The 27,974-nt window shown below is 43.5% G+C and overlaps 1 protein-coding gene across 6 annotated transcripts; it reads right to left on the bottom strand.

Moving 5' to 3' along the window:
• Positions 1-808: 808 nt before the first annotated feature.
• On the bottom strand, positions 809-27,974 carry GLYR1 (glyoxylate reductase 1 homolog). 6 transcript variants are annotated; one of them, XM_042037684.1, is made up of 16 exons: positions 27,630-27,974; positions 24,262-24,298; positions 23,227-23,306; positions 16,169-16,307; positions 15,362-15,604; positions 12,289-12,375; positions 11,333-11,389; positions 10,226-10,276; positions 10,014-10,087; positions 8,150-8,249; positions 6,866-6,976; positions 6,498-6,596; positions 5,281-5,443; positions 4,692-4,871; positions 4,105-4,229; positions 809-3,765 (listed from the first exon to the last, which is right to left on the bottom strand). In XM_042037684.1, the coding sequence occupies exons 1-16, from the start codon at positions 27,674-27,676 to the stop codon at positions 3,691-3,693; spliced, it is 1,668 nt and encodes a 555-aa protein (XP_041893618.1). In that variant the 5' UTR covers positions 27,677-27,974; the 3' UTR covers positions 809-3,690. The 6 variants fall into 6 exon arrangements, with proteins under 6 accessions (XP_041893618.1, XP_041893617.1, XP_041893619.1 ...); XM_042037683.1 differs by having other exon boundaries at positions 6,498-6,599; positions 27,630-27,971; XM_042037685.1 differs by lacking the exon at positions 27,630-27,974 and adding an exon at positions 26,318-26,417 and having other exon boundaries at positions 6,498-6,599.

The following is a 27,974-nucleotide window of genomic DNA, read 5'->3' as shown; positions in this document are numbered from 1 at the left end:
TCCACAAGCCAGAGCTTGTAAACATTTCAGTTAAGGATCATGTCTTAGAATACCCAACTCACTACTGAGTTAGTGTTCACAGAATCATAGGATGGCTGCGGTTGAGAGGAACCTTAATGCTCATCTAGTTCCACCCTCCTGCGATGGACAGGCATCTTCCACTGCTTCTAAGACTTAGTGCTAAGAAAAACCGAAATGCCAGAAGGATGGATACCCCAGCCCAAAACTTAACACAAGTTGTCATCAACACCAGAACATTAAAACCAAGCACCCTTCTCTCATCCCAGATGCATGCAGCCCTCTGCACACAGAATTTATCCACACTCATCCTCTGTAATGCCTCACTGACAGTTCCAGCCTTCAGCAATGACCAAAGTGCTCTCAGGATTACTTGGTTTTCAGCAGCTCTGAGTTTCTAATGTTCTAAGAAACACATACTTCCTTAATGCCCCAAGACAGCTCTGAAAGGCTTTAGAAAATGCCACAAGAACGTTGTGTTACCAAGAAAGGTTTTATTCTTTTTGCCAGTAGCTTTGTTAATTGCACCAAAAAAAAAAAATCGTTGCCATTTAAACATTTTCACACATCCTATTCTGAATGACAAATGTTAATTAAAAACAAGGCAGGAAAATAAAAATTCACAACCTTAATGAACTACAGGATCTATCATTGAGGATAAAGGAAACTGCTTTTCTTACAAGCTTTTCACAAGTGTCACATTTTCTCTTTAAAAAGGAGGGAGTCAAAAAAAAGCAAATTGCTAAAACAAATCCTCATAAAAAGAAACTTTACAGAATTGCCAACAATATTAGGACAACATTGACTAGCCAGTTTTATTAGAGCATCTCTCAATCCACTGCTTCCCCCATTTCCCTCCCCCAAATCTCAGGCCTAGGAACAGACTGAAATCCACGTTCAGAGGCTACAGACATAAATACAAGAATCTGAGTGAGACTGACAGCAATCTCAACCAGCATCTGGAACAGTCCCGATTCCCCCATTTCCATCCCTCCTCTTCACAGCCACATCAGAGCTCTTGGTCTCTTCCTGCTCCTCCTGGGCACACCTGTGACTGTACAGCTGTCCAGGCAGCACTCTACAGCCACCCACATTGGCTGAAAGCTGCAACCAGACCTTCCCAGGATAAATTACAGTGTTAAACTAGTCCACATCTGCCACTCCCACAGAAATAACCACCTCCATTCTGGGAACTACAGTATTTCTAGAAACAAACTCTGCAGCAGTGAGCTGCCTAGGGAATGGTTCTTTGAATTCAGTATGGAATACCTGTCACAGGCCTTGAGACCTCCTTTGGCATTCTCTCTGTATCCAGAGGCACCACAAACTAACAAAGATCCTCCATTACCTTTGCTCACACCCATTCACTTTCACTCTGGCCCAAGAGGGCAGGGACAGGTTCAGCACAGTTCACTCTCAACTGCACATGGGACAGTACCTCCTTCTTCCTCCCAAAAGATTTTTTCCTGTAGTCTCATCTCCTGCCCTCAAACCCACAACTTCCCTCAGATGCCCTCAATGCATAATTCATATAAGAGATTTTTTTTACTGTGGCATGTTTAACGAAGGACTTCAGATGTTAACAGCAGAGTTCTGGGTGGAGAACAGTGTGCAAAAGCAGGTAAATGGCTAGCTATCCTGGAAATTTTATGTGCCTTTATTGTGAATACCTACATGCAGGATGGCAGTGGCATTGCCAAAGGAACATGGGTGTAGAACCATTATCGCCCACACACAGTGGCCAAGAGGCAGTGAGGTCTGAGAGCTCTGTTGCCAGGTGTTCACCACACGATGTAAGTAATGCAGAATACAGTATTAGCCCACAAGGAACAGTCATCACAGGAGGTGAAATACTCAAAGTAACATTTACAGCATGAGGCATTAGATGTTGTGATTCAAAATGAGTATCTGACACTCTGTTTCTTAACAAGGTGCCCCTGAACCATACGTACATGCTGCACAAAGCAGAACTGGTAAGAAATCCTAACCCAGGGGCAATTTCCTTACATAGCCATTAGTTCCTAGAAAAAAAATAAGGTGGCAGGGGCAGATGTCAGGAACACAGCCTAATTTGAATCGGTCTTCTTTCCTTTCAGAATCCCAGCCCAAGGGAGGAAGGAGATTATACCACTGAGAAGTGATTTTAGCCAAAGTTTCTCACTGGCATTTTTCTAACACTCAAATTTAAAATGCAAGAACACTCCCAAAAGGCTAATACTGAGAATTGGAAAAGAAAAACCCAAACACACCAAAAAACCAAGCCACACTCTGTGCATTTTTAGTGACAGGCATCCTTTGGACTCTGGGCTGCTCTGCTATCTACACTGAGAGCATCTCTGATCTCTAGCCTCGGCATCTGCAGTTCGTGTCGCCCATCTCTAGACTAAAGCTCAGCAGTGGTCTTAGCCTCCCCAGTTTCAGTTACTGGTCTTTCTAGAAGTCGGTATCTGGCCACAAGCAGAGTCACCGATACAGGGAGAAGGCTCATGCTGTGCTAGCTTGTACCCAAAGTAGTAACACTAAGAACATGTATGGAAAATCTGACATGTATAAAGATCACTAGTCAGTACACAAAAGTATCCCTGTGAGGTAGGTAACCATCACCCACCTTTATAGATGGGCAAACTGGCTGACAGATGTGACAACCATGCAAAGGCCAGAGAGTGTGGAAAGGAGCTCAGGAATTTCAATCTCTTGAATCATTCTTCTCTCCCCTTTCAGACTCACCACTCTGCTTGTGACACTGCTATAATCCAAGACACCTTTGTAATTATTGACTACAAGGGTTAAAAAAATAAAAGCAAGCAGTAACATAACATAAGCTAAGGCCAGGAACAAGTAAAATCTCTAGCCCAGTTTTAGGCTCTATGTTTCTCTTGCAGTTTTCTATGCAAACATGTTACTTTCCAATCATGTTTTGGATGGGCTGTGATAAACCTTTCGGAGCCTCACTGACATTGGCATTCTCCTATTTTCAGTACAGTTTGCGTTCCCTAAGCTATAGTTGTCTGTACAGGGGAAGACATGGATGCAATGTGTTGTCTTTAACAGTACAGGAATTCTTCCATCAAGGTGCTGGGGAAGTGGAAGTTTAAAAAGAAACAGAATCAAGACAGCGTTGCACGCAACTCCCCTTACCCTCTGGAACTGCCCTTCTCCTCCATGGGAGGTGCTTTGTTCTCTAACCGTGGCTAATTAGCAGGAATGCTCCTCACCTTACTTGGGACCAAGTGACGTTCACAGATAGATGGGATGTATGTCACCCTGTCCCCTTGATGCAGAGAGTCCAACATTTGCATTACTTCACAGCAAAGGAGAAAAGGGATTGTTAGAAACAGCATCTTGGACTAGCAAACAAAGAGGAAAATTAAAGCAGCCAAGCAGCAGATTTCTGGCAGAGTTGCCTCAGAGCTTCTGAACAATCGCCGCTGTTCCGTCTCATGACTGTCAGTGCATGGCATGGATTTTTCTAATTAGACTGCAATAATCCGAGCCCCCTCCTCCCCCCTCCTGCCACAGTGGAAGGCTCACAGCAGCAGCTGCCTCCATGGCAGGTCTCAAAGTCTGTGTATAAAAGGAAATGGAAAGACAGAGATGGACTGGTCCAGAGTTAAAACCCAGTATAATAATATTAATCAACAATCATCGTATGAACAGTAAGAAGGGTGCAGCCTAATGGATGTAGGCCCTGTACACTGCAGACATGTCGTTGTCAGATTGGTCCAATGCTTTTGCTCGTTTATAGACCTAAAGAGAAATCAGAAAAGGATCAGAGCCTGCTCTTGTGTGAAGCCTTTTCCCAGCAGAAAAACTCCTTTGCTGACCACTGCAACCAGAGAGCTGCACAGTATGCCAAATAATTCAAGAGCAGATCAGAAAATGCCAGCTCTTTCTGTGTTTCCTGATGTAACGTTCTAAGGGTTTCTACAATCAAAACAAATCCAATGCTACCCTAGTCAAAATATATTTCAGTCACTGGTCCCTTGTCTTAGAGATGATGTAATTCTTAGATCTGTGTCTCTGGTTGACAAATGGCTCTGCTGAATAAATGTTGAAGAACACATCTGAACACTGAACAACTCTTACCTCGTTGGCAGCAGCTGCCATGGGAGTTGGGTGGTTGACAGAATCGCCCAGTGCAATAGCTAATCTAAGATCCTTCTGTATGTATTTCAGGTAGAAATCAGGTTTAAAGTTTCCTTGCAAGATATCTGTTGAGAGGAACCCATGCAAAAAGTAAGCATGACAAAAGTAAGCCAAGCCCATGCTGCAAGGGACTGCAATTCAACACCAATCTCCCTTTCCATTGCTGATCACTACCTTTAGCTCTCCTGTTTCTCTACTATCTTCATCTGGCCACAGCAGATGACGTCATTACTGCCACTGACAAAGTGAGCTCAGATTTCTAAGCAACTTGCCCTCCATTTTACTTGTTACCCTGCCCCAATGAAATCCTAACTTAAGCCCTAAGCAGTGCTAATTCAGATTCTCAGAAGTCCTAGCTACGAAGGGGAAGGAATGGGAACTCGGCTCTTGATTTCCAGAATGCTTAAAATAACCATAATCCCAGACTGATGAAGATGGGACTGTTATTTTCTAACTTTTGCCACTACCTGAAAATCTGCTAGATTGCAAAAAAAGCCCTGTGAGAAAACAATGTAAGAGAACTTTACTTTGGCACTTCTGGTCCAGAAAGATGCTGGCAAGTTGTCCCTGATTGAGGATATCCAGAAGGGTCTGCTGGGACTGGCCAGTCACTTGAGCCAAAGTCAGTCCTTCTGCTATTGTTGCCATGAAGCTGCCTTGGACCATGTTCACGATCAGCATCATCTTGGCAGCATTGCCTACTTCACCTGGGAGCGAGACACACCATTGGAATTCCTCCAGAAGAGAAATAGCAGCCCTGCTTCCCCAGCCCACACAGCAGTAACACTACTAGACTCCTGGCATCAAGCACTTGGCAGCTCTCCCTTCCTCTGAAAGACTTCACAAACTATTCCCATTTTCCAAGCACTCAAAGGAATGGAGAAATCATAAGAAAATGATTTAAAACCAAAAGCATCACAGATCCTCCAAAATGAACCAGCACTCAAAAAAGAAACTTTAGCCTGCAGGCTCTGAAACTGGCCAAGTTCCAGAGGAGCAGGCCAATTTCCCACACTGCCCAAAGAAAAAAGATGACATATACATCTCAGACTCCTTGCTGAAATTCCCAGTCCTTGCACTAAGAAACTGCTGTCAGGCCCTCCATCTTTCAATTACCTAGGAAAAAAGAGGTCTTCCCCATGGCTTGGAAACAGCTGCTGCAGTCCTCATATAAACCCCTGTCACCAGCTGCCAGGATCACAAGCATTCCATCATTAGAGAGCTGCTGGTTTCCTGAGACTGGTGCTTCCAGAAAGCGACCACCTCGGGACACTATCACCTGGGAGAAGAGCATCTCTGGTTAGCTGTGCATGAACAGCAGCAGGAACATCATTTAGGGCATTCCTGCCCCTGAGGACAGAAGCTTAAAGCAGAACAAATAGCTCCAACATTTAAACAGGAGAGGAAAGCACTAATGTGATGTATCACAACTCTATCCTGCAAAGGGTGCTTAAGACCAAAAGTTGACCTCACACTCCAGCAAGACCCTCCTGCCCCTATCATTGCTGTGTATGTTTTAAGCAGCTGAACTGACATGCTTTAGTCATGGCATTCTATATTCCCCAAGGGATCAATGCTGAAGGTGTATATGTGGCATGGGAATCCCAGAAGATTGATCATTGTATTTTCCCCTCTTTCCCAGAGAGGAAAGGCCTTTGACAGATCTCTTCAGGCAGAGGTTTACTAATATGGGTGATTTGCATTCTCCGAATTGATGTTACACAATAGTGCATCACCAACATGTCTGCTTAAAACTTCCCCAAAACCAGCTCCCCTTCATTGTGCAACCACAAACGCTGCCTTAGGGCAGTGGGGAACAATCGAGATGCCAAAAAGAAATCATAGATACCACAGCAGAAGTAATCAGAACACTTCTATGGAAATCATATAATAATATTTCTACAGAATGAAATGTGAAGACATTCCTTTTCCCCAACCAGAGCATTTAAACTAGGCAGATTATGCATTTTATCAGTCATTAATCCAGACAGGGTTTTACCCTCCAGTTTGCTACAGAATACCAACCTGTCTACAAATATTTCTTAAGGGATCAAAATTTGGCTGTCTGTTTGCACTGGTGCCAGGTAACAGCTCTGCCAAATCTACAGGCTTTGCTGGTATCACCAGGGAACATCTCATCCGACACTGTTTGGTGGTCAAGATCTGACACGCTATTTAGTCTTGTTTGCCTGGAACTTGAGACTCTCCCAAAAGAAGCCCAAAGATCTCTAGAAGCAGTTTTATTACCAACAGGTAATAAAGCACCTAAAGCAACACAAACTGCAGAAGTGCTGCTGAATCACAGCTGTTAAGAGGCTCAGCTCAGTGATTACCTGGGCCAGCTCTGTGACTGTATCTGCATCCACGGTGGACATATCCACGTAACACTTCCCTGGGCGAATCCCCTGCAACACTCCACTTGGACCAAGCACCAGCTGTGGAGAACAGAAGAGCGGTAAAGCAATAGGGTGTCTGCAAAGAAACCCCAGTTCTGCAGGAGTCCAGCTGAGCCTGGCACTGCAGTGGCAGACCCCCAGAGAGCCATCAAAATTTTTGTTGGGACATTTATTTTTTACACAGCTGCACTGCTCAGGATGTAAAATGACCCAGGCTACCGTGGTTAGCAGGAATCAGAACTGGCATTTAGTGACTGCCATCTCATAGTCTAACCAGCAGAGGTAAAATAAGAGCTAATCCTTACATCCTTTGCTGCTTTTGGATCTGATACACAGGCAAAGGTGATGTCACAGGTGGAGACTACTTCAGCAGGGGTTCTTCCCAGACGTGCACCCTCCTGGATGAACAAATCACACTGCAAAAGGCACAAGTCCAAAGGTAAGACAAATTAAATACAAAGCAAATGGATTCTTTGCATTTTGCTGTAAAAACTCCACTGCTAGACACAACTCCAAAGGAGTCAGGCATGTTAATTACACAGCAATGTCATCTTCTGTTGCTTTGTCTATGCACACACGCACACACACACACAGCTCTTCTGCAGCTTTTCTGAAGAACAGGTGAAAAACTTTGAAAGAAAGACACAAAAAACCAAAAAACCAAAACCCTTAGGTGAAACGATAAGAATGTTGTGGATTTGACAAGAAATTATTACGGAAAGAAGGGAGATTTAGGGGAAAAAAATAGGACATCGCAAAATGTCTTACTGGACAGGGATATGCACAGCTGAAACGGACATGTTTCAGTGGGCTGCTGCTTCAAAATCTTAGCTCCTTCTTACCCTCTCCCCTCATACCAGCCATGTTTTGCTCTTGAAAAAATAAATCTTTTAATCCCCTTTTAACACAGTAACCACAGCGCCCTACCTGCTTTGATATTCCACAGCATCTTAAAAGTACCACATCTCCCCCAGCTACCTACTTCTCCTCCTCCACTACAAAGAATAACACTGTCTAGCATGTAAGTGCAATGCAACGTAAGCTCATTTTTCAATCTGAATACCCCTATAAAGCCCTTTCTCCATCCTGGTCTCATGACACAGTAGGTCTTTGACAGAACCCTTGCTACCACAACATGACTAGCACAATAGATGTAGACTAACCTGCGGCTGAGCAGCACATCTTACCACACCTCAATCTCCTGAGATAACTCCCTGCACCTGGCCTTTTTGGCCAGATGCACAACACACTGACATGGTTATTCACATCAGCAATATTTTCAGAAGCATGTTACATCCCATTCTTCAACACATATATATTACACAAGGGTGTAATTTTTCTGACAACTCTCTCCTCTTACACAAAAAGGCAGTGGAGAGGGACTGGTGACATAAGAGTGACCACACTAGAAGAGACCACAGCTGCACCCAGTCACAAGCGCCCACCAAGCACCTAGGAAATGGGACAGAACGAAGTGGCAAGCATATCCTTGTGTTTCTTTGGCATCCTCTCCCAGGCACCACTGATGGATGATTCCATGAGCTACAGGGATAACTGAATGTTTAGGAAAGGTTTAAACACATGCCTACCTTCTCAGCAGTCCGGTTCCAGACAGTCACAGTGTGACCCATCTTCAGCAGGTTGGAGACAATGCCACTTCCCATCAGACCAAGGCCCAGAAATCCTATCCTGAGGGTATAGATAAACATTAATGCAAGAGAAAGCAATCAGTGTCAGTTTCTCATGGTGCTGGAAATGATGAAGAGCAAACTGGAGCATCACCAGCAAAGAAAATACCCAAACAAATGTGTTCCACTGCAGTCAAGCTACAACGGGCAAATACTGAGCTTTAAAAGCAAGCTGAAATTTATTTTGCTTACCAAGCATCCCTAACAATTTCCTGAAAAAAAGACTTTAGCCTACTTCAGAAGATCACCTAAATATTAAAGGTTTGGATGGTCTGGGTTCTTTTTGTTTGCTTGGGGTGGTTTGTGTGTGGTTTTTTGTTTACTAAAATTACTGTTTGTGTGCTTTCTGTTGCCAGTCATTGCCTTACTGAAGTTAAAGGGAACATTTAGAAATGAGCAGGTGCTTCTCTAATTAATCTTCTGATTAATTAAGTCACACATACAATGCTTGCTTGTGTAATTGAATGATACATTACCATCTTTATTTTAATAAAGCCCAGCAAGGACTACTGGGCTAAGCATCATGGCAGACCAAAGACCTAGTCCCGGCTCTACAGCTGCCATTTCAGACACAGGAAGAAAGGAAGCATTAGGCCACTATAGGTCACCATTAGTCCCAGAAAACAGCCTTCCCCTCCTCCCACACCAGCTGGAAAGAGCTTTGCTCCCTCCATTCAAAAAAAAGACAGTATGCCAAGAAGTCTCTACAATCACCTGCAACAGGAATTCCTTTGCAGATACTGCTGCAAGAACCCTTTTATCCATCATGCAGCTTTCCACAAAACCCAAAGTTTTCAGAGAGATTCTGAAGCCTTCAGTTACATCCAAGGTAACTTCACAACAAATCTACCTGGCAATTCCACTGTTAATTCTGCAGAATTAGCCACACTACAGTTGCACTGTGGCTTTCACAAGCCACCTGTCCTCCAGCACGCTGCCTTTTCTCCAAGTAAACTAATTTAGACAGGGCAGAGCAAATCACTACAGGCTCCTTACATGGCCCAAATAAGGTCTACCTATTTTCAAGTCTCTAAACCAGCAGAGATATTCCTTCCTTCCCAACCCACTCTGAGACGCACTTTCTTGAGAGACTGTTTTACCTGAACAGCTTCACTGTTATTTTTGTTCCCCTGCAGTACAGGTAAGAACTGACATCCCATGAAAACTGCCTGAACAGCAAACAGCAAGAGCGGCCTGAGCTCAATCTGAACAGAGCAGAAGTTACAGAGCAAAACAGGAAGCTCAAGTTAGGCGTCTCTCACTCTAGGAAGGAGAACAGGGGTGTTAGGAGAAACCAGAAAGCTCATGTGCTACGCAGCAATGTTCTTGTGACGGCAGAACACACCTCCCTCTTCCTCTTGTCTTCTGCATGCTCAGGAGAGCAATTGAACAACCCCAGTCAACTGCCAGGCACTACTGGAGACAGATCCCCTTTTATCCTCCTACGTCATGAGACACTCCAGAATACTGCTGCTAACATCCTGCAGTGGGACCTCCTGAAAAGGGCAACTGCAGAAACACCCTGAATTGCAGATGTATCCAAGACAGAACTTACTCTGAATTTTGTGTTGTACAGCCCACTTTGTTTTTAGCTGTCTCCCTCCCATCTTGCCCCCCCGAACAGTTTCACACAAGGACAGAAGGAATGTGCAGCTGAAGGGAAATGTTAGGTTTATTCATTCTCAGTGACAGGCTGGAGAGTGGCTGTATGTGTGAGCCGGGAAGGAGAGAAAGGGAAAGGGCTGAAGTATGTTGGACATCTTACTTTTTGTCTGTAGGTGTGATGTTGCCATTGACTGCTGTGCTGTCTGCTGCCTGGATGGAGGTGGATCCTGTCTCCTGAGGGAGTGGGGTGGGGGGAGGTGGGGGAAGAGAGGTGGGGGGGAGGGAATAATAAACACAATATAATGCACAGCTCTGGAAGAACTGCAATGCCTCATAACAATAAAAATCCATCAAAACCAAGATTTGCTTTACCTCTTCACAAACCTTCAGCTTCTTTGTGATGGCTTGATAGCAGACAGCTGGCTGTATGGAGAAGACAAAGCATTCAAGGGAAGGACAGTGCTGATTTACTCTGCTGAGCAAACAGACCGTATCCTTGTTCCACAGAAACGGGCAGCTCACCCACCCACCACCACCTTCAAAGCAGGACAACTCTGGGGCTTCCCTCAAGGGAAGAAAATAAAACCTAAAAACATTGCAAGATATTAAGATTGTTCTTTCCCACCCTGCCCCTGCAATTCAGCCTGTCTTCTAACAGAGGCACTGCAAACTCCCTTCTGTAGTTCCAACAACAGGCTCCACTGGAGGCACTAGAACCCAGGCCATCCCTACTCCTACATTTAGCTCTCTCGAGCCTGCCATGAAGCCTCACATCTATGCTCACTATGTCTCTGCAGCTGTGGAACCAAAACCTTCTGGTTAATATGAGAAGGCATGTGGCTTTCTACAAATGCTAAGGCAAAGGCTGTTCCTCCCCATGCTGCTTACTTCCAGCTTGTCTAGATAAGACCGCTAGCAGCTCTTAATCCTTCTGGCTCTGCCCAGATCCTCAGCGAGATATGTAAATCCTTTTATGTTTAATTTGATCCTTCCTTTTCCTCCTGATGTTCACTGCTGAATATAAAATCCTGCAAGGCTTCTGAGTCTCGGGAGATAAAATGGCTGTATTTTACATGGAGCTTTTCTGGTCCTGGAAGTTCTCCTGCAACCTTCAGTGAACTGACAAGCCTATCCAGATGAAGAAACTGATAGGACAACCATCAAAAACAATCAAACAACAGGATTTTTGAACACAAAAAAAAGCTTTTCTTGTCCATCAATGTTCATTCCACACAACTTATTACACCAGATCTGTCAAAAACAAGTGCTAGATAATCTTGAATTACTTAAAACTATTCACTGTACTTAATGCTAAATCACTCTAAATCTTAAGGCTGGGAAGTACTTGAACTAATCTAATTGCCAGCCCTCAAAGAACAGAATTCTGGAGCTCTTTATGCATACTCCTTGTATTCAGTTCCAGCAAAGGGCAGGATTCCAAGCTACCCACCAGCATGATGCTGTCTGCCAAATCCTTACCTTCTCTGTCTGGCTCAGCAGGAAGTGATGAAAGTGTGGATCACTGTCCTTCACAGGCTACAAAGAGAAAAAGTACAGCCTCAGAAATAAATCCAGAGAGTAACTGAGCAACCACAGCATAACTCCCTTGCTCTCCCTAAGCTGTATGAGAACAATAGCATAAGGGGGAAAATATAAAATGTATCAGCTGTCACAAGCAGCCTGTTTCAATTAAGTGGTTTACATTGTGTTTCATTCTCAAAACCAAAGCCATTCAAACCAAATTCCTCATTTTTGGACATCTGCAGGAAAACCAAAGAAGTATATGAGCAAGATTAACATGAGAGGAAGAAAATTAATATTCCACTTCTTCCTCTCCCAAGCAAATGAAAACACTTACTTTCCAGCTTCCAAGGAATTCCATAAAACAGCATTCTGGAAATTGGCTGGAGATTGCCACATGCCAAGCAAACCCATCCTAACAGCAACAAGGACTGCAGGCCCAGGTACCACATCTCCCCAGTAAGCATCACACATACTAGCCTGGAATCACACTGCTCTTACCCTGCTTTACTGATCACTCATTTATTCAACAAAATCAAAAGGTTTTCAAAAGCTGCTTGTGAAGGAAATCAAATGAAACCATCAAACTATCACCCCATGTGATAGTATTCAGACAGGGAGAGACTATCCACATCATCTACAGTTTTGGGAAGTCAGTCTCAGAAATGCTTTTGAAATAAGAAGTGTGAAAATTAGTACAGCAAGTTAAGTGTGAATCTGCAAATAGTTCCACAGAGACAGAAATCTCACTTCCCAGAGTATTTCTGAACTGTCCGGGATATTGTTCAGCTTTGTTATGCTGCAGTATGTTCTGACACAAGAAAGAAGATAAGATCTCGCTGTTTTACAACCAGACAAAAGGCTCTAGATTTGCTGCCACAAACTCAGATCCTAGAAGTCGCAAAGCTTCTCACCTCGCTCACACTCGGTGGCCATTTAAATCCAGCCACTGTTCCAGTCATCACTCTCTTCACTGTACTTGACTCTGGAATTGTGAGGTCCTGAGGAGACAGAAGGAGGATCAGAAAGAGCTTAAAACTGGCTCAGGGGCTGGTCACAGCACGATGATCATTTGAGCACACCTAGACAGCTCTGAAAGCACTATAAATGCCTTCTATTTCAAAGGCCTTTCTGTGAGCATTCATATTTAAACACAGAGTATTATCAACACAGGTGAGGTGAGGAAAACATGAACTGCCAGCGAAGGAATTCAACCAGATCTATGGCTTCTGGAGAGTCCACTCTTCATACCTAAGAGGAATCACTGCACTTGTGCACTTATGCAATGAGCAGAGAAACAAACAAACATGCTTGATCCCATATTTTCCACTGGTGGATGCAAAAAGCTTAACAAATGAGTGAAAAACATCATTACAAGCAGAGGTCTGAACTCTTTTAATCCTGCCCTGTCACAAAAGAATAGCCTACCTGTTATCAGGAGAACCTTCAAAGCATGAGGTTGACAGCCACATCTGCTCAAGTTTGCAGAATCCATGAGACAAACTGGTATGTGGGCTGCCCCATCTGCTTCACAGGCCCTGGTTTGTAATATCATGATAGTACTTAACATATTGGGGCTTTTACTGTCGAGCACATTAAACTTTATCTTTTACTTCCCCAAGACATATAGGTTAAAATAGGTCTTTCTGCTGTAGGTCAGACACATGCTATAGACATATAGGTCTTTATGCTACATGAAGAGAATGCACAGGACTTCTGCATAATATGTGCCGTCTTCCTCTGAAACGAGGGTTCAGTAATGGGAGTCACATTATCTCCCCTCCAAAATGACTTCCTGAAAATGCACAATATACCTTAGTATCCACACAGAAGCACAAGAGAAGGACACTGTTTGCACAAATGGCCAGGGCAAGACCCCTGGAGTTATCCCAGAACGATGCAACTGTCTGAGTGCTAGCAGGACAATGCAGACATCAGTCTCCAACTTTGAAGTGTCTAGGGAGAGTCCTGCGTACTTCAGCTGGTAAAGTGTGGATAAAACCTGCTTTGATACCTATGAAGTTCTGCTGCTCCTTTGAAAATATTCATATAAGCTTAAAAATGAGAGTATGTGAATGATCATGTAGGGCCACAGAGCCTTTTTAGACAGAGCACACCTCAGCAACAACTGAATTCTTGAACTTTATGCATCCTTATTGCTTGGAAAGCCAGAATTTGGACTGGGATGGAGAAAAAACCCGAAATCCTATCATCGTATTAATTCAGGACAACAACATAAATGTTTTCTACTGTAGGGCTAAAAACTTGAGGAATTTATGAGAACCAGGCAAGAGGACAAGATTTTAAAATTATTTCACAGGCTGAAAAACAGTATCAAGGCAGTTGTTACATTTTCATGGCAATTATTTTAATTGTTACTTTCCAGAAGCCATAAGGCTTACTTTCCTACCTTATCCTGCTTAATTTCCTATTTTGTGGCCAGGCAGTTATCACACAGCTGGCCACCAATTTGTGGCAACTTTAAAACCAGTCTGCTTGCTATGTGCCAGTAAAATAATGTCTACTACCACAATTAGCTCACTCAAAGCACTCCCATGCCCTGAGGTACTCAACACAGTAAAATCTATGCATGGAATGTGTCAGCACAATCAGAATTCTCCCAGCCATTAGTTTTGATCAACTTTGGAATGAATCTAGCTCAAAGACACAGAATCATTTTGCAAGTGAAAAAAAAACGTCTTGTGGCTTATTTTAACAGAAATATGTGGAGGCACAACATGCTTATAGGAAGACACTTAAAAAAGTGAAAATTATGTTGCCAGTGAAGCATTTTCCTGCATCAGTCAAGACATCAGTCACGACAATTAGTTATAATTCATAAATATGCATCCATTTCTCCCCTCCTCCAACTTCCCTCAAAAGAAGAAACTGATGGGATTTGTAGCGCAGCCTAATTTCACAGACACTGGTGCTAAAAAAGAGCCACTATTTCCTTCAATCCCTTAGGAGTTGGACTTGATGATCCTTGTTTGTCCCTTCCAAATCAGGATATTCTATGACTCTATTCTATGATGCCTTCATAGCTAAAATCTGAGATGATCAGCTTCATTTTACTACATCAAGAGAGAGTCTGCTGTTCATCCAGCGAAGGCCAATCCATTCACAATTCTGGAGAGCAAAGAACACCATCTTGACTTGCATCCTGACTGAAAGAAAAGACTGTGAAGCACAACATGAACCCCTTGAAGCGCAGGTGAGCAAGGATGTTGCTGTATGGTGTTTCAGCTGAAGTGTCCCAGTTGTCTTCAGGTGTAGTCTCCGATGGAGCACGTGCCTCGTAATAATCCACCAAAATAAATATCCATTTGGAATAGGAAGATCTAGACCACAACAGGAAGTTCCACAATAAAAAGGATGGAACTCTAAATGAGGGTAGACAAAGCGCTGCCACAACATTTAGAAATATCAGGGAAGTAGTGGGGATAAAATAATAATGCTCCTTTATAATGAAGGATATGAACATATCCTAAAGCATAGAAGCTGAAATGAAGACAATTCTTCTGGTGGATTCCCCAGGCTACGAATTTCTTCTTTAAGCCCTAGCCCCTAAGTACAGAGGTTGAAGTTGAGCGACTACTAATCACCTGATCATATGAAGTAGATGAGATGGGAGAAGTCAGGAATCAGATGAAGACCCATATCTCTTCACTAATCCCACACAAATTGAACTCGAGGGATGGCAAGATGAAAGATGGAGTCTCCTGATACAGCTTTCAAAGCCCTCTCAAAGATACGAACAGAGCCACTCACAGTAACTAACTGGTAAATATCACAGGAAGAATCAACAATATGCCTGCCAAGGGTATCAGGCAGCCAAATGGTCTAGAAGTAGCAACATGGAAAAGCTTAAAAAAAGGGATATTGACTGAACTGATTCCTCCTGCTGGCCTGTTAGTCAAGGTGCCAGTCAGCCCTCAAGTCCAGATGCCAAGTCCACGGGCACTGGCGGACATGCACAACACAAACCTTCTCATCCTTGGGTGGACGCCCCCGCTTTCGGGGGCTCTGATCCTGGGCTCTTTTCAAGGGTGACTTTGATCCTCTCTCTGACGAGACAGAAGAGACCCTCTTTTTTCCTTCCCCTGTGCCCTTCTTCACCTTTCCTTCAGACAAACTGGCTTTGCGTTTCTCTTCACCAGCAGATTGCTTGCCTCTTTCTTCACTGGAATTACGCCGATTCTTCTCTTCAGTGGAGTTATGGGAAGACGCCTGAGAGATTATAGAATAGAAGATGGTAAGGAAAGAAGAGAAGAGATGGAATGATTTTCATGCAAAACCAAGGATGTGAAGGAGCCTGTGCTGATTACTATCAAGCAAAACAGCAGCACAGTAACTTGAAAACTACGTATCTGTTAGCCCTTTGGAGTTGGTGAGTGAAGTTCCTGGTTAGTTCTCCTGCAAAAACACACCAGTTTAAGCAAGCACATAACAGAACAGGCCACGTGAAGACTTGCCAGGACTGTGTGCGCTTCCAACATACTAAAGACAAGATTAGTAGATACCAAATTCTTAAGACTGATTTACCAAATCATCACAAGCAGATCAATTAGCCTCTTCAGTTTCTCCATCAGTTTAATAACACTTTTCCCCACCAACCAAGATTAAATGGGGAAGAAGAGAGGATAGGAAATAAATCCCAAAAACCAAAGGAAGGAAAACAAAACCCCTCTCAACCTGCCAGAGGCAACAAACTCCTTTCACATAACAAAGCATCTAATCATCATTCATGCCAAGACCTGTTTTGATGCACACAGTGAAAAAGAACCCACTCACCTGGTCCTTGCCTTTGGTTTTTCTAAGAAACTCCTCTACAGCATCCACAGCTTGCTGGAAGCGCTTACCCTTGTTAATCTTTATCATTTCCTCTTTGTGGGGGTGATAAGGCTTCAGCTGCTCCACTTTGATCCAAGCACTTGAAACAAAAAAAGAAGCTAGTTATATTCTCCGAACAGCAGCTTTCTCTATCATCCCCCTTTGAGAAACACACAGCTACATTTCCTCCCCCAGATCTACTGATGACAACAGCCCAAACTCGCTTACTATTTAGAAACTGAAGGGCTGCCATTACTGCATTCACTGAGGATTTTGTTCTGGCACTTCTTTGTTATTTCTTAAGTTTTATCTCCTCTCATTCTAGCACTGTCCCCTCTAAGCATTATTCATATTCTCTATCTGCAAAACAGCTTCTGGATGTGATCATAGGATGCATTTAAAACAATGGCGGCCCAATGACTGCTCTTGTTTCACCAGGAGGAACACCCAACAGTCCCACGCCTCCAGGTAAAGTAGCCAACACCACAAATCTGCTTGAGAGGTTCTTGAAAGCAAAGTTCACCTAACAATTCTCAGCTATCAATCCCTGGTTCAAATATACTGAGCACACAGGAGTCTAAAAACACTGTAGGAAAAAAACCCCAAAATTATGTATCTCACTATAGACCTGACAACACAAAGCAAATACAAAAGCCACAGCTTATTGCTGCACATATTTCTGATGTACTCTGGTATTCTGCATGAAAACAATTTTGTTTTTGAGGTAAAAGAACTATTTCCTTCACTGTTGCTATTTTAACATAACCTGACTTGTACAGTAGCAAAAGCTACTTCCACCATACTGAAAACAGAACTGTGTAAGTTTTGAAAACCCTTCCCTTAGTACGGCCAGTGGTACTTCTTAGCACACAGCAGCCCAGCACACAGCAAAAAAGGGGCAATCAGATTTTCTCTTGTCCCCAGATATCTCTATGTTACGTAGACTATCCACAATTACAGGTTTTAAATATTCCCCACTGCAATCTAGCTCCTGCAAGTACATGAAGTGATTTAATAGCTGCATTTTCAGATACTGTAAGCACCATATCACATAGTTAAACTGAACATGAAGATTAAAACAACAAAAAATAATAGCAATGTTTTGCTGAATCTTGATTGTCCTTTCTTCACAAAATAAACTCTATAACTTCATTAACCTTTCTCCTCAATGGCAATAGCAATTGTTTGTAATCAGGAATCAACCTTCTCAAAGTAGACTGAAACATTTTGGGTCTCATTTGCAGAGACAAGACCTCCTGCTAGAACTGACTGCGGAAAATGCCAGCACCCTTTCCAAAGAAGCCAGTGCTCCTGCATGCAAAGCTGAATCCTTTCACTAGTTCACACCATTTTAAGAACTGACTTAATATACTAAGTCAAATCATTGCATTCAGACTAGAGTCTGAGTCCAGCAGCTACTCAAGGAATCTCTCCCAGCTGCCCAGACATTACTGTGAAACATACCTTAAAATTATCTTACACTGTAAAGCTTGCCTGTATGACAAACATCCCTGGGTACCACAGAGCACCAGCTCATGAGGAGCTTTTTGTTATGTGTATAAAGGAAACAAAATTTTGGGCCACAATATAAAAAAAGCATGTTAAATGTTGTTGCAGGACTGAACTTCTAAATAAAAATAATTTCTTTACTCTCAAGGCATTCTCTTAGGTTTCTGCACATCCTATCCCTCCTCACTATACATGTTCATTAGCTTCCTTTTTCATTCCTTTTCCTTTGGTACAGAGAAAGCCTGACACAAAGTTTTCTGGTTCCTGGCTTCACAGGTGCATCTTGGCACTTGTGATCCACCAGGACAAAGAACTAGATATCTCAGAGACAAATTAATAAGTGAAATTGGTCTTTTCCTTTCCAGTTTCTTTATGCATCACCTACCTGGACAACCTTCTGTAAGAGATGAGTGTGTCTTTGACACCAATGTCCATAAACCAATTGCATGCAGTGTTTCAAGCACTTGAAAACAAAAGAACTTTTCACCAAACAAAATCATTCATGTTTATACACCAGATCGCAATGAAGGCCAGTATTTAGATAAGTCTCAAGGATACAACATATAAAAGGAGCTACTATTTCTGTCCTGATTCAGCAATGAACCAATGCCTGAGGAAAATATTAACGATGTTACTGAAGATGTCATATTTAAGATGAAATTGCGTTCATACTGCTGCACAGTCACCTGGCATCTGTAAAGAATGGGCTACATGGAAAGTGAAAAGATGTAATAAAAATACCCATTAGCAATGGGTTTCTCTTTTCATTTCTCCACACTGTTCCTCATCCTCTCCAAAATACCACTCTTAAAAAACCACTACTCATGTCAAATCCGCGTTATAACCAAGAACAATAACCAAAACTTAGAATAAGCATAAGAGGCAAGTATGAAAGTGACCTGCAGCTGCAAGGAAACAGTGGCACAGAGAGATGCAGAGACACCGGATTCAAATCCCTGGCACAAGCTTGGCACAGGCAAGGAGATCTTCAAACCCTTACCATTCCAGCCACTCTCTTCCCGTCTACAGATACCAACTCCTAATGAGAAACTGCAGAAATGAGATGGAAGAATATCCACTAATCCTCACTTTTTGCAAACCGTATAGCTAGGGATGGAAAACAATGGCACTGTATCTCCAAATTTCTATTTACCACAGTCTAGGAAAAAATTTATTGCTTTAGACTGTAGCACTTTAGATGCCCACACTAAATGCTAACACAACCAGTTCTGAAAGTCAAAAGAAAATTGCTTAGTTATTTACAAGGCCAGTGTGTGTGAGCGCATGACAGAAATCAAGATGGATTTCCTTCTGCTAAAAGGGAGCATCCCAATCCTCATCAATTAAATAACTCAAATAACTTAAACTCCGCAACTTAGTATGTAAACTTCTAAAAAAAAAAAAAAAATACTAAAATGACCACATTATACTAGAATAAAGGAAGGGATACTTAGATGAAACCAAGAAGCAGGGCAATACTGAAGGAAATTAAGCATTAGGTTTTTTAATTTGTGCAATGAAATACCTCCTCAGTAAGAGGCGGAACAGTTTTGTCTGTAGCGATTTTCAGCTGTGGTACTGTGCCTGCACGAACGTCGAACAACATTGCAGCTGGCTCTGCTACAGGAACACAGAGCTCTGCATGGGATAATCTGCCTCACTGAGAAGTACCAGAACACAAGCTCACCCCCTCCATCAGCTCAGCCTATCCCTCCAGCCTCTCAGACTGTTAAGGTGTATTTCCAACGGTTGGCAAACTTAAAGCAAGTGTTTTCTGATGTTAGGACCTGAAAGAACATTTCAGAAAGACTACATCCTGAAATTACTCTCTCCTTGAAAACCAGGGAACACAGTGGCAGAAGAAAAGGGTAGGTGCTTTCATCCCAGTAGGACATGGAGGATGGAAATGTAGTGAGTGCTGTGTTAACATCACTGTGCCTGATGGAACCAGGCTGCAAATTATTACACTTATCTTAGATTGCAAGCTTCCTCCATTTTTTCCTTAATGTATCAAGTCAGGAAGTGCCCCTTGACCCCACCATATTTAGTTTCATGCTGATGCTTCAAAAGGTTGTAAGCAAGAATGGACTGTCCAGCTTCCTGTTAAGACTTTGATACACACAACTTGCAAGTCCATTTGGCCATTAGGGAGTATCAAAGGGGGAAGGAAGGTGAATGGCTGTGTTTGTACACACAGCTCTGACAGCTGGAGGACTCTCCCTAGTATTTCTATAGAATCACAGTAGAAAGATACCTTCAAAGCAATGATACTTCTAGTTTTGACAAATGTCATAATGAATTCCTAAGCAGGCCATGAAATGTAAAAATATTTTGAACTGGATGAAGCACACCAAGAAAGACTTGTGAATCTGCCAGTCTATTAGTTCTAACTACTAAAAGCAGTAAATGTACACACATAGCAAAATAAAAGTTCTTACTTGACTACTGAAATATCTACAAAGATTTTCTACAACAAGACTGCAGCATGGAAATAATAATAAAAGGGGATTTTAAATACTATCTGAGAAGTACAGTTAGAAACACAGATAAGAGGTCTAAGTTCCACTTCTAAACTAAATTAAAATTGTTGTTTAGATTCCTGTAATGGATGTTGTTACATGCTTGTCAGGTCTATGGGCAGGAAACATCAACTGTTCTTGATTTTAGATAAAGAATCCTTTTAATGTGACTTACTTTAAGAAGAGACACTCGAATAAACAACTCCTAGACAGACTAGAAAAAAACCTCCTTATCAACTTGGAGAACAAGGTAATAAAGAGACATTACATGATTGCCTTAATTGCGATGCACACAATCACTTAGAATAGGACATGGGTATTACATCACTATTATGAACATCAAGGTGGCTTTCACTGTGGTAAAGCATGTATGTACTTCACAGTTTAAACATAAGCAAAATCTGCTTCCATGGGTAGAGAGTACTTATCTTCCAGAAAACCCATTCCTTCAGAAGTAACAGGAGCAACTAACACCACCAACACAATTAACATACAGACCACAGAGCCCAGTAGAAAATTTATCAAAAGCCAGGACTTAGAGAACAGTCTGAACGCACTCATGCCCTCACTTGTATGTCTTGGACCAAAACTATTCGCAGCTTTCCAGTTTATCTATTCCTTTAGTCCGTGCAGCACTGCACAGGTCCAGTACATGGTAATATTCAATTTGCAGGAAAAGGAAAACGCATTTCCTCTGTGCTGTATCCTACGCTAGCCAGAATTTCACAAATAACCAAAACCTATACACTACACCAAAACCTGCCAAACTCATCAGTATGTTTTATGTTATTTATGTGCCTCTGCTCAGGCACATCCATTTCTACTTCTAAACATCTTTCTCCTTAACCTTTAGTATGACCAACCAAAGCCACACAAGTCAGGAGGGAACAATTTGTACTCCACCTGGAACAGGAGCATTTCTGGCCACAGCAGGCACCTAGGAATCCTCAAAAGGAAATAAGACTAAAGTAAGGCCTGAGACTGTCTACCTCTCCACAAACTGGCTGGCAACAACCCCCAGAAGTTCGTGGGAGTGACTGTACCCAGCAAACAGCATCACTTTTGCCTTACACACACTGGACAAGAGGTGAATAGCCGATGTCCAGATCCTCTCCTGTTCAACCTCAAAGGGTAAGGCAGTAATACAAGAGCTGCAGCAATGGATCCATGGTACAGAAATGCCATCGTACAGCGTGAACGTGGCAGAAAAAGTGAGGTGCTAAAAACCAGAAGCTACATGCACTAGACCATCAGTATGGGTAAGTGTGCTCCTCACCATCCCTTGGACAGTGACAGCTCTGCACTCTGCTATTCCTCAGGGTGATCATAAGGTGGTGACATTCTCTCAGTTACTATTTCCAAGTATTGTTTATACACACACCTGAAAAAAGTATTTGCAAAACCCACTCATTTACTTATACAAAATAAGGGATTTTCTCTTCATGTTCACATTTTAAGTGAAATAATTTCTGTTTTTCCTGATTTGGCTTATTGATTATGCTCAAACGTGAGAATTTTCTCAAGCAACACGCTGGTTAGAACAGCACAGTTCTAACCAGCACAGCCTTTTGAAGTTCCAAATCAGAACAGAAGAGGCACACAAGCTTCTCTCTTTTCTCAATCAACGTTATTTGAAAGAAAGGTGAGAGTATTTATTTCTGTTCAATTTTCAGGTAGGGTATGCCAATCAAAACAAGCAAATTTCTAATTCACGATTATCTAGCATGATATGACTAAATTTCACAAGCTGGAGATTGGGGGAGGGGGCAACACTACAACAACCACACTACCTTACTGTGCCAGATAACTGGATTTGCCCCAGCCAGAGCTCTAGAATCCTGCAATAAATCACTATTATTTTGCAGCTGTGAACTCTTCATTTGCAGTCATGTTATTAATCTCAGCTACAGCATCCAAGACATTTGACCACTTGTCTTAATACAAAAAAAGAAAAATCTGTATTTGATTCAGTATGTGGAATACAAAAATTGAAACAAATAATCAAGACAGAAATAATCCACTTCAACTCAGACTTTATTAGCTCAAATAACCATATTTAATATCACCACCAAAAAACATTCTCTGCCCTCAAATCAACCTTCACCTGCCTGAAGTTACTAGAGATCCAAACATTCCCATTCGTATGCAGCACTCACTACTACTCTATCAAGTTTAGACCTTATTTCTTAATGGAAAAGTATTTTTAAATATTAAGCAAAAATAATTTAGCAGTGAAAAATAATTTCTTTAAGAGACAGTCATCAAATTGCCTCAGTTCGTGTCACCTTTCTTCCAAAAAGTAAAGGGTTTTTTAGTCTTCCACACGTATTCACAATTTTCTTCTTTATTGCATTACTTAATGGAAATAGCAGAAAATAAAGAGGAAAACTGAAAAATTAGCAAATTAATTTTCAGTTTCACAAAATATCCACATTCTCAGGGGGTTTTTTTTGTTGGGTTTTTTCCCCTACTTTGTAATCATTTAAATCTAAGACAACCATGATTTTGTTCGCATTTGAAATCATTAAATTCTGCCTTGCAAAAAGGAAGTCTACAACAGTTTTGGCTCTCTTATACTGCAAAGTCTTCCAAAAGCACAGCAAGAATGTTTTCAGTCACCAGGTAGGATGGTATATTCTTTCACAAACGGCAATTATATAGTTAATTTTATTCCTCTGGCAGCAAAACAAGAGACTACTGTGAGCTGTACCTTTCTCACACATGATTACATGCTAAAATCTAACCCAGTCATGTCATGCCTAGAAGTGGGGAGCTATCATCACAGCAGCAACTCAAATCCTAAGCTAAATTTTTGCAGTCTTCATCCACCCCAGTGAGCAGCTATAGCATGCAATAATAGTTGGATTTCTTTTGTTGTGTGGTTCAAAGGTAATCCTTTACATTGCACTGTGTTAGTAAATATTTCTTCCACAAAAGATCCACATTATGTGGTACAATATTTTCCCCAGATGAAAACAAGCAGGTACATACTGATCTTCTGTTCCAAAAAACTTCACAAAGAAGCACTTTTTTCCTCGAGGTTTCTTCAGATCTTTAGGTGGGTTAACAATCTAAAGGTGATTAGAAATCGAAGTTAAAAAGCACACAGTGACAAATTTTGTGATTTTACCATCCAGTATTCAGCTATTGCAGATTTTTAAAAAGTCTGATTAGGAAGATAGCTGGCATGAATAAAAGTTTGTTCCACTTGTGTAACCTTTAAAATTTAAATTTAAACTTTGTCTTTACTCCCAGAATTGGTTGCTTATCAAGTTTAAAATGTTAGTAAAGAGAAAAGCTATCATTCAGTTACACAGGTGACACCTGTAGAGGAGCCTGGTGTTAACTTGATCCAATAACCTGATTTTTATTAGCTGTCAGCCACATTGACAGTTCTTTTCCCTGACTCAGGCTGTTACCTCAGCATGCTTAGCCCTCATACCACATAAAAGATAAAAGGAAGGTCTTTCAGAGAAGTGAAAATAATAGAAATGGCATATAAAATTCTTGGTTTTCAATCTTTCATCAGAGAAAAAACCCCAACCACACCAGAAGTAGGGTCAAACTACCCCAGATAATTCTCAAAAACCATAGCTCTAAAACAGTATCTTGGGAAGCCAGACTCCTTATTTCTATTATTTAAGACAGTACTGTTAACCAACTTGGAAGACAAGAAACCTGTCTTGCAGAAAGTGACAGGGATTAAACTACTAAAATTGGGAAACACAATCAGTTCCAGAGCTGGCTCTCTGTTTGCTTTTTATTCCATCTGAACTACCAGCTGTTATGGACAGACTGAGCTAATAGATCAAATAAAGCCCTAAACTAGTTCACACTTTGAATTTGTGAGGTATATGTGTTTTAAAAACAAACAAACACAAAAACCAGTGTTAATCTACAACTGAAATGCTTTCAGGCAAAGCTTTTCCTACACAGAAGGAAAACACAAAAAAAATCCCGCCCAAACAAAAAAAACACAAACCATGAAAAACTAAGAAAGCAACAATAAATACAAACAAACTTCACCTTTCCTGGCCACGGAGGGTAACGGCCCAGCTTCCCCCTAGAGAAAAAAGGAAGTATTAGGTACTAGAAACAGAGAAAAAAAAAACAACTATCCCAGTGTCTGCCTTTTCACATGATGTCATACTTTTCATATTAAGAGAGCTACAATTTGCAGTCAAAACCTTCTGTGCAAAGTAGGATACACGGCTGACATCTGCACCTAACTCAGGTCTCTGTTTGACCTTGCAGGACTGTCAGAACTGAAGAGAAGAGCAGCAGCTAGGCTGCCTGCAAGATACGAGAGTAATAGGCACTGCAGCACCATAAGTGTGGAGATTCCTTCACATGGAACTGAAAAAAAGCACTGATGCAGGCAATCAGACCAAAGTTCAAGTTGGGAACTTCTATCCATCTGTCTAGAGCAGTTGGTGAGCAAAGCAGCCACCAACTCCCAGCTCAGAAAGCTGATGTTCTGATTCTCACAGGAAAGCATTAATGGCAGGATCCCCTCAACAGGTACTCACTCCACTATCACTTTCTTCAGGTGCTCACCACCACACTAACTGAAGATACAAAGAGCCATGAAAGAAAGGCAGAAAAGTTTCCTTCCTACACTTGCAAATGTTTCCAATATGAAAACTATGCAATATTAGAAATAATCACAAAAGATGAAGAGACATTAGTCAGCAGCTTTATCCTTATTTCACCCTTGTCAATGACTTGTGCTGCAGTACTCACAAGATCCCATTAGTAACTGTCTTGCAAGAGACGGGCAAAGAACCCGTGGGGCCCAACAGCTCCTGACACAAAACTTCTCAGCAAGTGGCACTGTAGCCCCTTGAGATGGCAATGCTGCACAGAGAAAACAGAAGCCATGGGCAGGCAGGAATGCTGCCAAGAGCTGTGACCATGACCATGTCTCATATTTAGTGCTCCAGTTCCTGTACTGAGCAAAAAATTCAGCAAACCCTTTCTGCTGTTGCTGTCTGATTGTTAAAGTTCCCTGCGACAGCTCTAGGGACAGCATCTGGCTGTCACGTACAAAACTAAAGCAGGATAATCTGCATTCCAACACCGAGAGCAGAACACTCCCCAAATTCTCATTTGAACGAAATACGCTAAAAGTAACTAATCTTAACTTACTTTACTATATAAATTAGACAGTTTCCCAGCACTGTCAATTTTTCAGATGAGAGCTGCAGTTGTCACAGCCTGAAGCATATGCTTCTTATCTGGGTTATCAGTATAAATGTATGCATTTGTGTGTTGGAAATTAGCTACTTCTTTGAGCCCTGGCAGGATAGCCTGGCCCATCCAGCACAGCAGAACCTATGCACTAAGTCGGTGCTTACAGGGCGCGATGGAAAGCTCTCACTTCTCCCGACCAGGAAACACAAAATCACAGCTCTGACTATCTGAGGGTAAGACCGCAGTGACAAGGGGAAATGGCTTCTGGGGGCTTCCACAGGGACACCCCAACCTGTAAAGAAACGCTGGAGTGTTGTGTTGCTTCATTAAAGCATTGCCAAGAAACGGTGTCGTGGCTCTCCCTAAACACCTTCTATCTCTATCCCTTCTCGCATTCCTCGGGAGGTGAGCCCGTGCTTACAAGGGAACCCCGCGGCGCTCGTCCCTCCGTCCCGCTTCCCTCACCTCTCCATTTGACACAGCTTCCTTCATGCGCCGCCCCCGCCAGCCTCCAGTGCCGGCCCGGTTCACAGCCCAGCCTGCCTCCCGCCGGCCCGGTGCCCTGGCTCCGGGCCGCCTCCAGCCGCTCCTCCCACACCGCCCGAGGGACGGCGGCGGCGATACCCGCGACCCGGCAGCGGCCCCGCCACTCGTCCTACCCTGCCCTGCCAAGCCCCACCCTGTCCGCAGCCGCTCTCTGGAGTCGACCGCGGGCTGACAGCGCCCAGGGCGGCCCAGCCCGACTCGGCTCCCGCTCCCAGGGCCGGGCATAGCCCCGCCACCGCCCCGCCTGCGTCTCCGCAGCCGCAGCGTGATTCCGCTAAAGGCGTCCGGCCCGCACGCTCCGCGGCCTGTCCGCGGCCGCCGCCCGGCTCCCGCCACCACTCACCACACCAAGTCTCCGAGTCTCAGACTCACGGCCGCCATCTTACCGACACAGACCGGCCGCGCCGCGCGGGGGCTGCCGGGAACGGGAGCAGGGGGGAGGGGGCGATGGCCGCGCCCATTGGGTGGGCCCGTCACGTGGGCGAGCGGTCTGTCACGTGGGCGGGAAGGCTGTCAGCGGCCCCCCCCCCCCCCGTCGTGACGGCGGCGGCGCCCATTGGCGAGCGGGGCGGGGCCGCGGGCCGGGCCGGGGCAGCGGCGGGGTCACCCGGCCCCACTGCCGGACGCTCCCCGGGCAGCCCGCCCGGTATGGGCTCGGAGGGGCACTTGCGCAGGAGCTCGTTGAGCGCATCGTGGGAATTGCCGGTAGCGGCCCGTGTTATTCTGCTGGGCCACTCTGGTGGAGGCTGCCGCCCACGCCCCTGGCGGGGCCCGTGTTTGTGCCGGGGCAGCGAAGGGCACTGCAGTACCCCCGAAGTAACAGCTTTGATAGAATTTAGCTTTGATAGAATTCGCCTTAAAAAGCACTAATGGAAGGGCTCCGCTGCTCGCTGCCCTCGGACTCCAGGAAGCGGCGGGTTTGGAATATGATTTGAGCTCGTTCTCCCGAGCAGGGGCAGACGCCGTATGTGGTCGGCTGTTGTGGAGCTACATCGGTTTTCCAGATGACTTGGTGTGCGTGGTGATGCTTTTCATTTCTGTCCATCTAACAAAGCAAATTTCGCATTTTTTCCAGCATTCTTGTCACCTCTTCTGCTCTTGTGTACCCGCAGAAACTTGTGTGTAGGTGCCTTAAAAGGACACGAGCTTGATCCTTGGGCTGCACAACCCCTGGGTACAAGCTCCCAACTCTGTAACCTATCACAAGTGGTTTAACTGCTCTGCTATTTCCCCCAAATTTGGGTCGACTGAGATCAAATATCTTATTCTAAATCGGTGTTTCTCAACTAAATCACGTACCTCCTGCTTATTCCTATGCCGCTGTCTTTTTTCAAGAGATGCACCATATTAGTCTTAAGAGCGTTGTCAGCCTTTTTAACGTGTGGTTTTCTTTTTTTGTGTGGAGCACACACATACACACCCTCTTCTGACACACTGATCTTGCCTCCTGGAAAAACACACTCGGTATCCTGCATGCCTTCAATATAAGACTCTGCAGCAATACTGGAATTGCTGTGCTTCCTTTAATTTAAGATACGGATTTCAAAGAAAAAAACAACCTCTCCTGTTAGATTTAATTTACCAGTCTGTAGCCAAAATCCAGGGGCTGCCCTATGCACCTCCTTAAACTCTACTCATTTAAAGTGTGGCCTCACCGTGCTGGCATTCCATGGCTGGAGCAGCTCAGGGGAATTTGTCTCATCCCGGTACGGAGTTCCACGACCCGGCTGCTGCTCGTAGCCCAGCCTCTGACTGAACTGGGCCAGACCTGCAACGTTGCTTTAATCTTCCTGGTTTACTCAGGCTTTGAACGTTCCCTGACGTAGCTGAATCTGCTCAGATTTTTCTAAAGCTGTTCAGACGCTGTTCAGATGGATCTCAGCAACCAAGCCCGGCTCCCCCGAGAGCCGCCCAGCACACAGAACCGTCGGGCCGCGCCGGGCCTCCCGGCACCGGCGGGTCCGCACCACAACGAGGGGCAGCGACCTGAGAGCTCCCAC

This window comes from Corvus kubaryi, unplaced genomic scaffold (assembly GCF_017639235.1).
Source record: "Corvus kubaryi isolate FWS band 111438036 unplaced genomic scaffold, C.kubaryi_AGA036_p1.0 37387, whole genome shotgun sequence".
Taxonomy (NCBI): Eukaryota; Metazoa; Chordata; class Aves; order Passeriformes; family Corvidae; genus Corvus; species Corvus kubaryi.
Note: the sequence above shows the minus strand (reverse complement) of the source record. Positions and strands in the feature narration are given on the sequence as shown.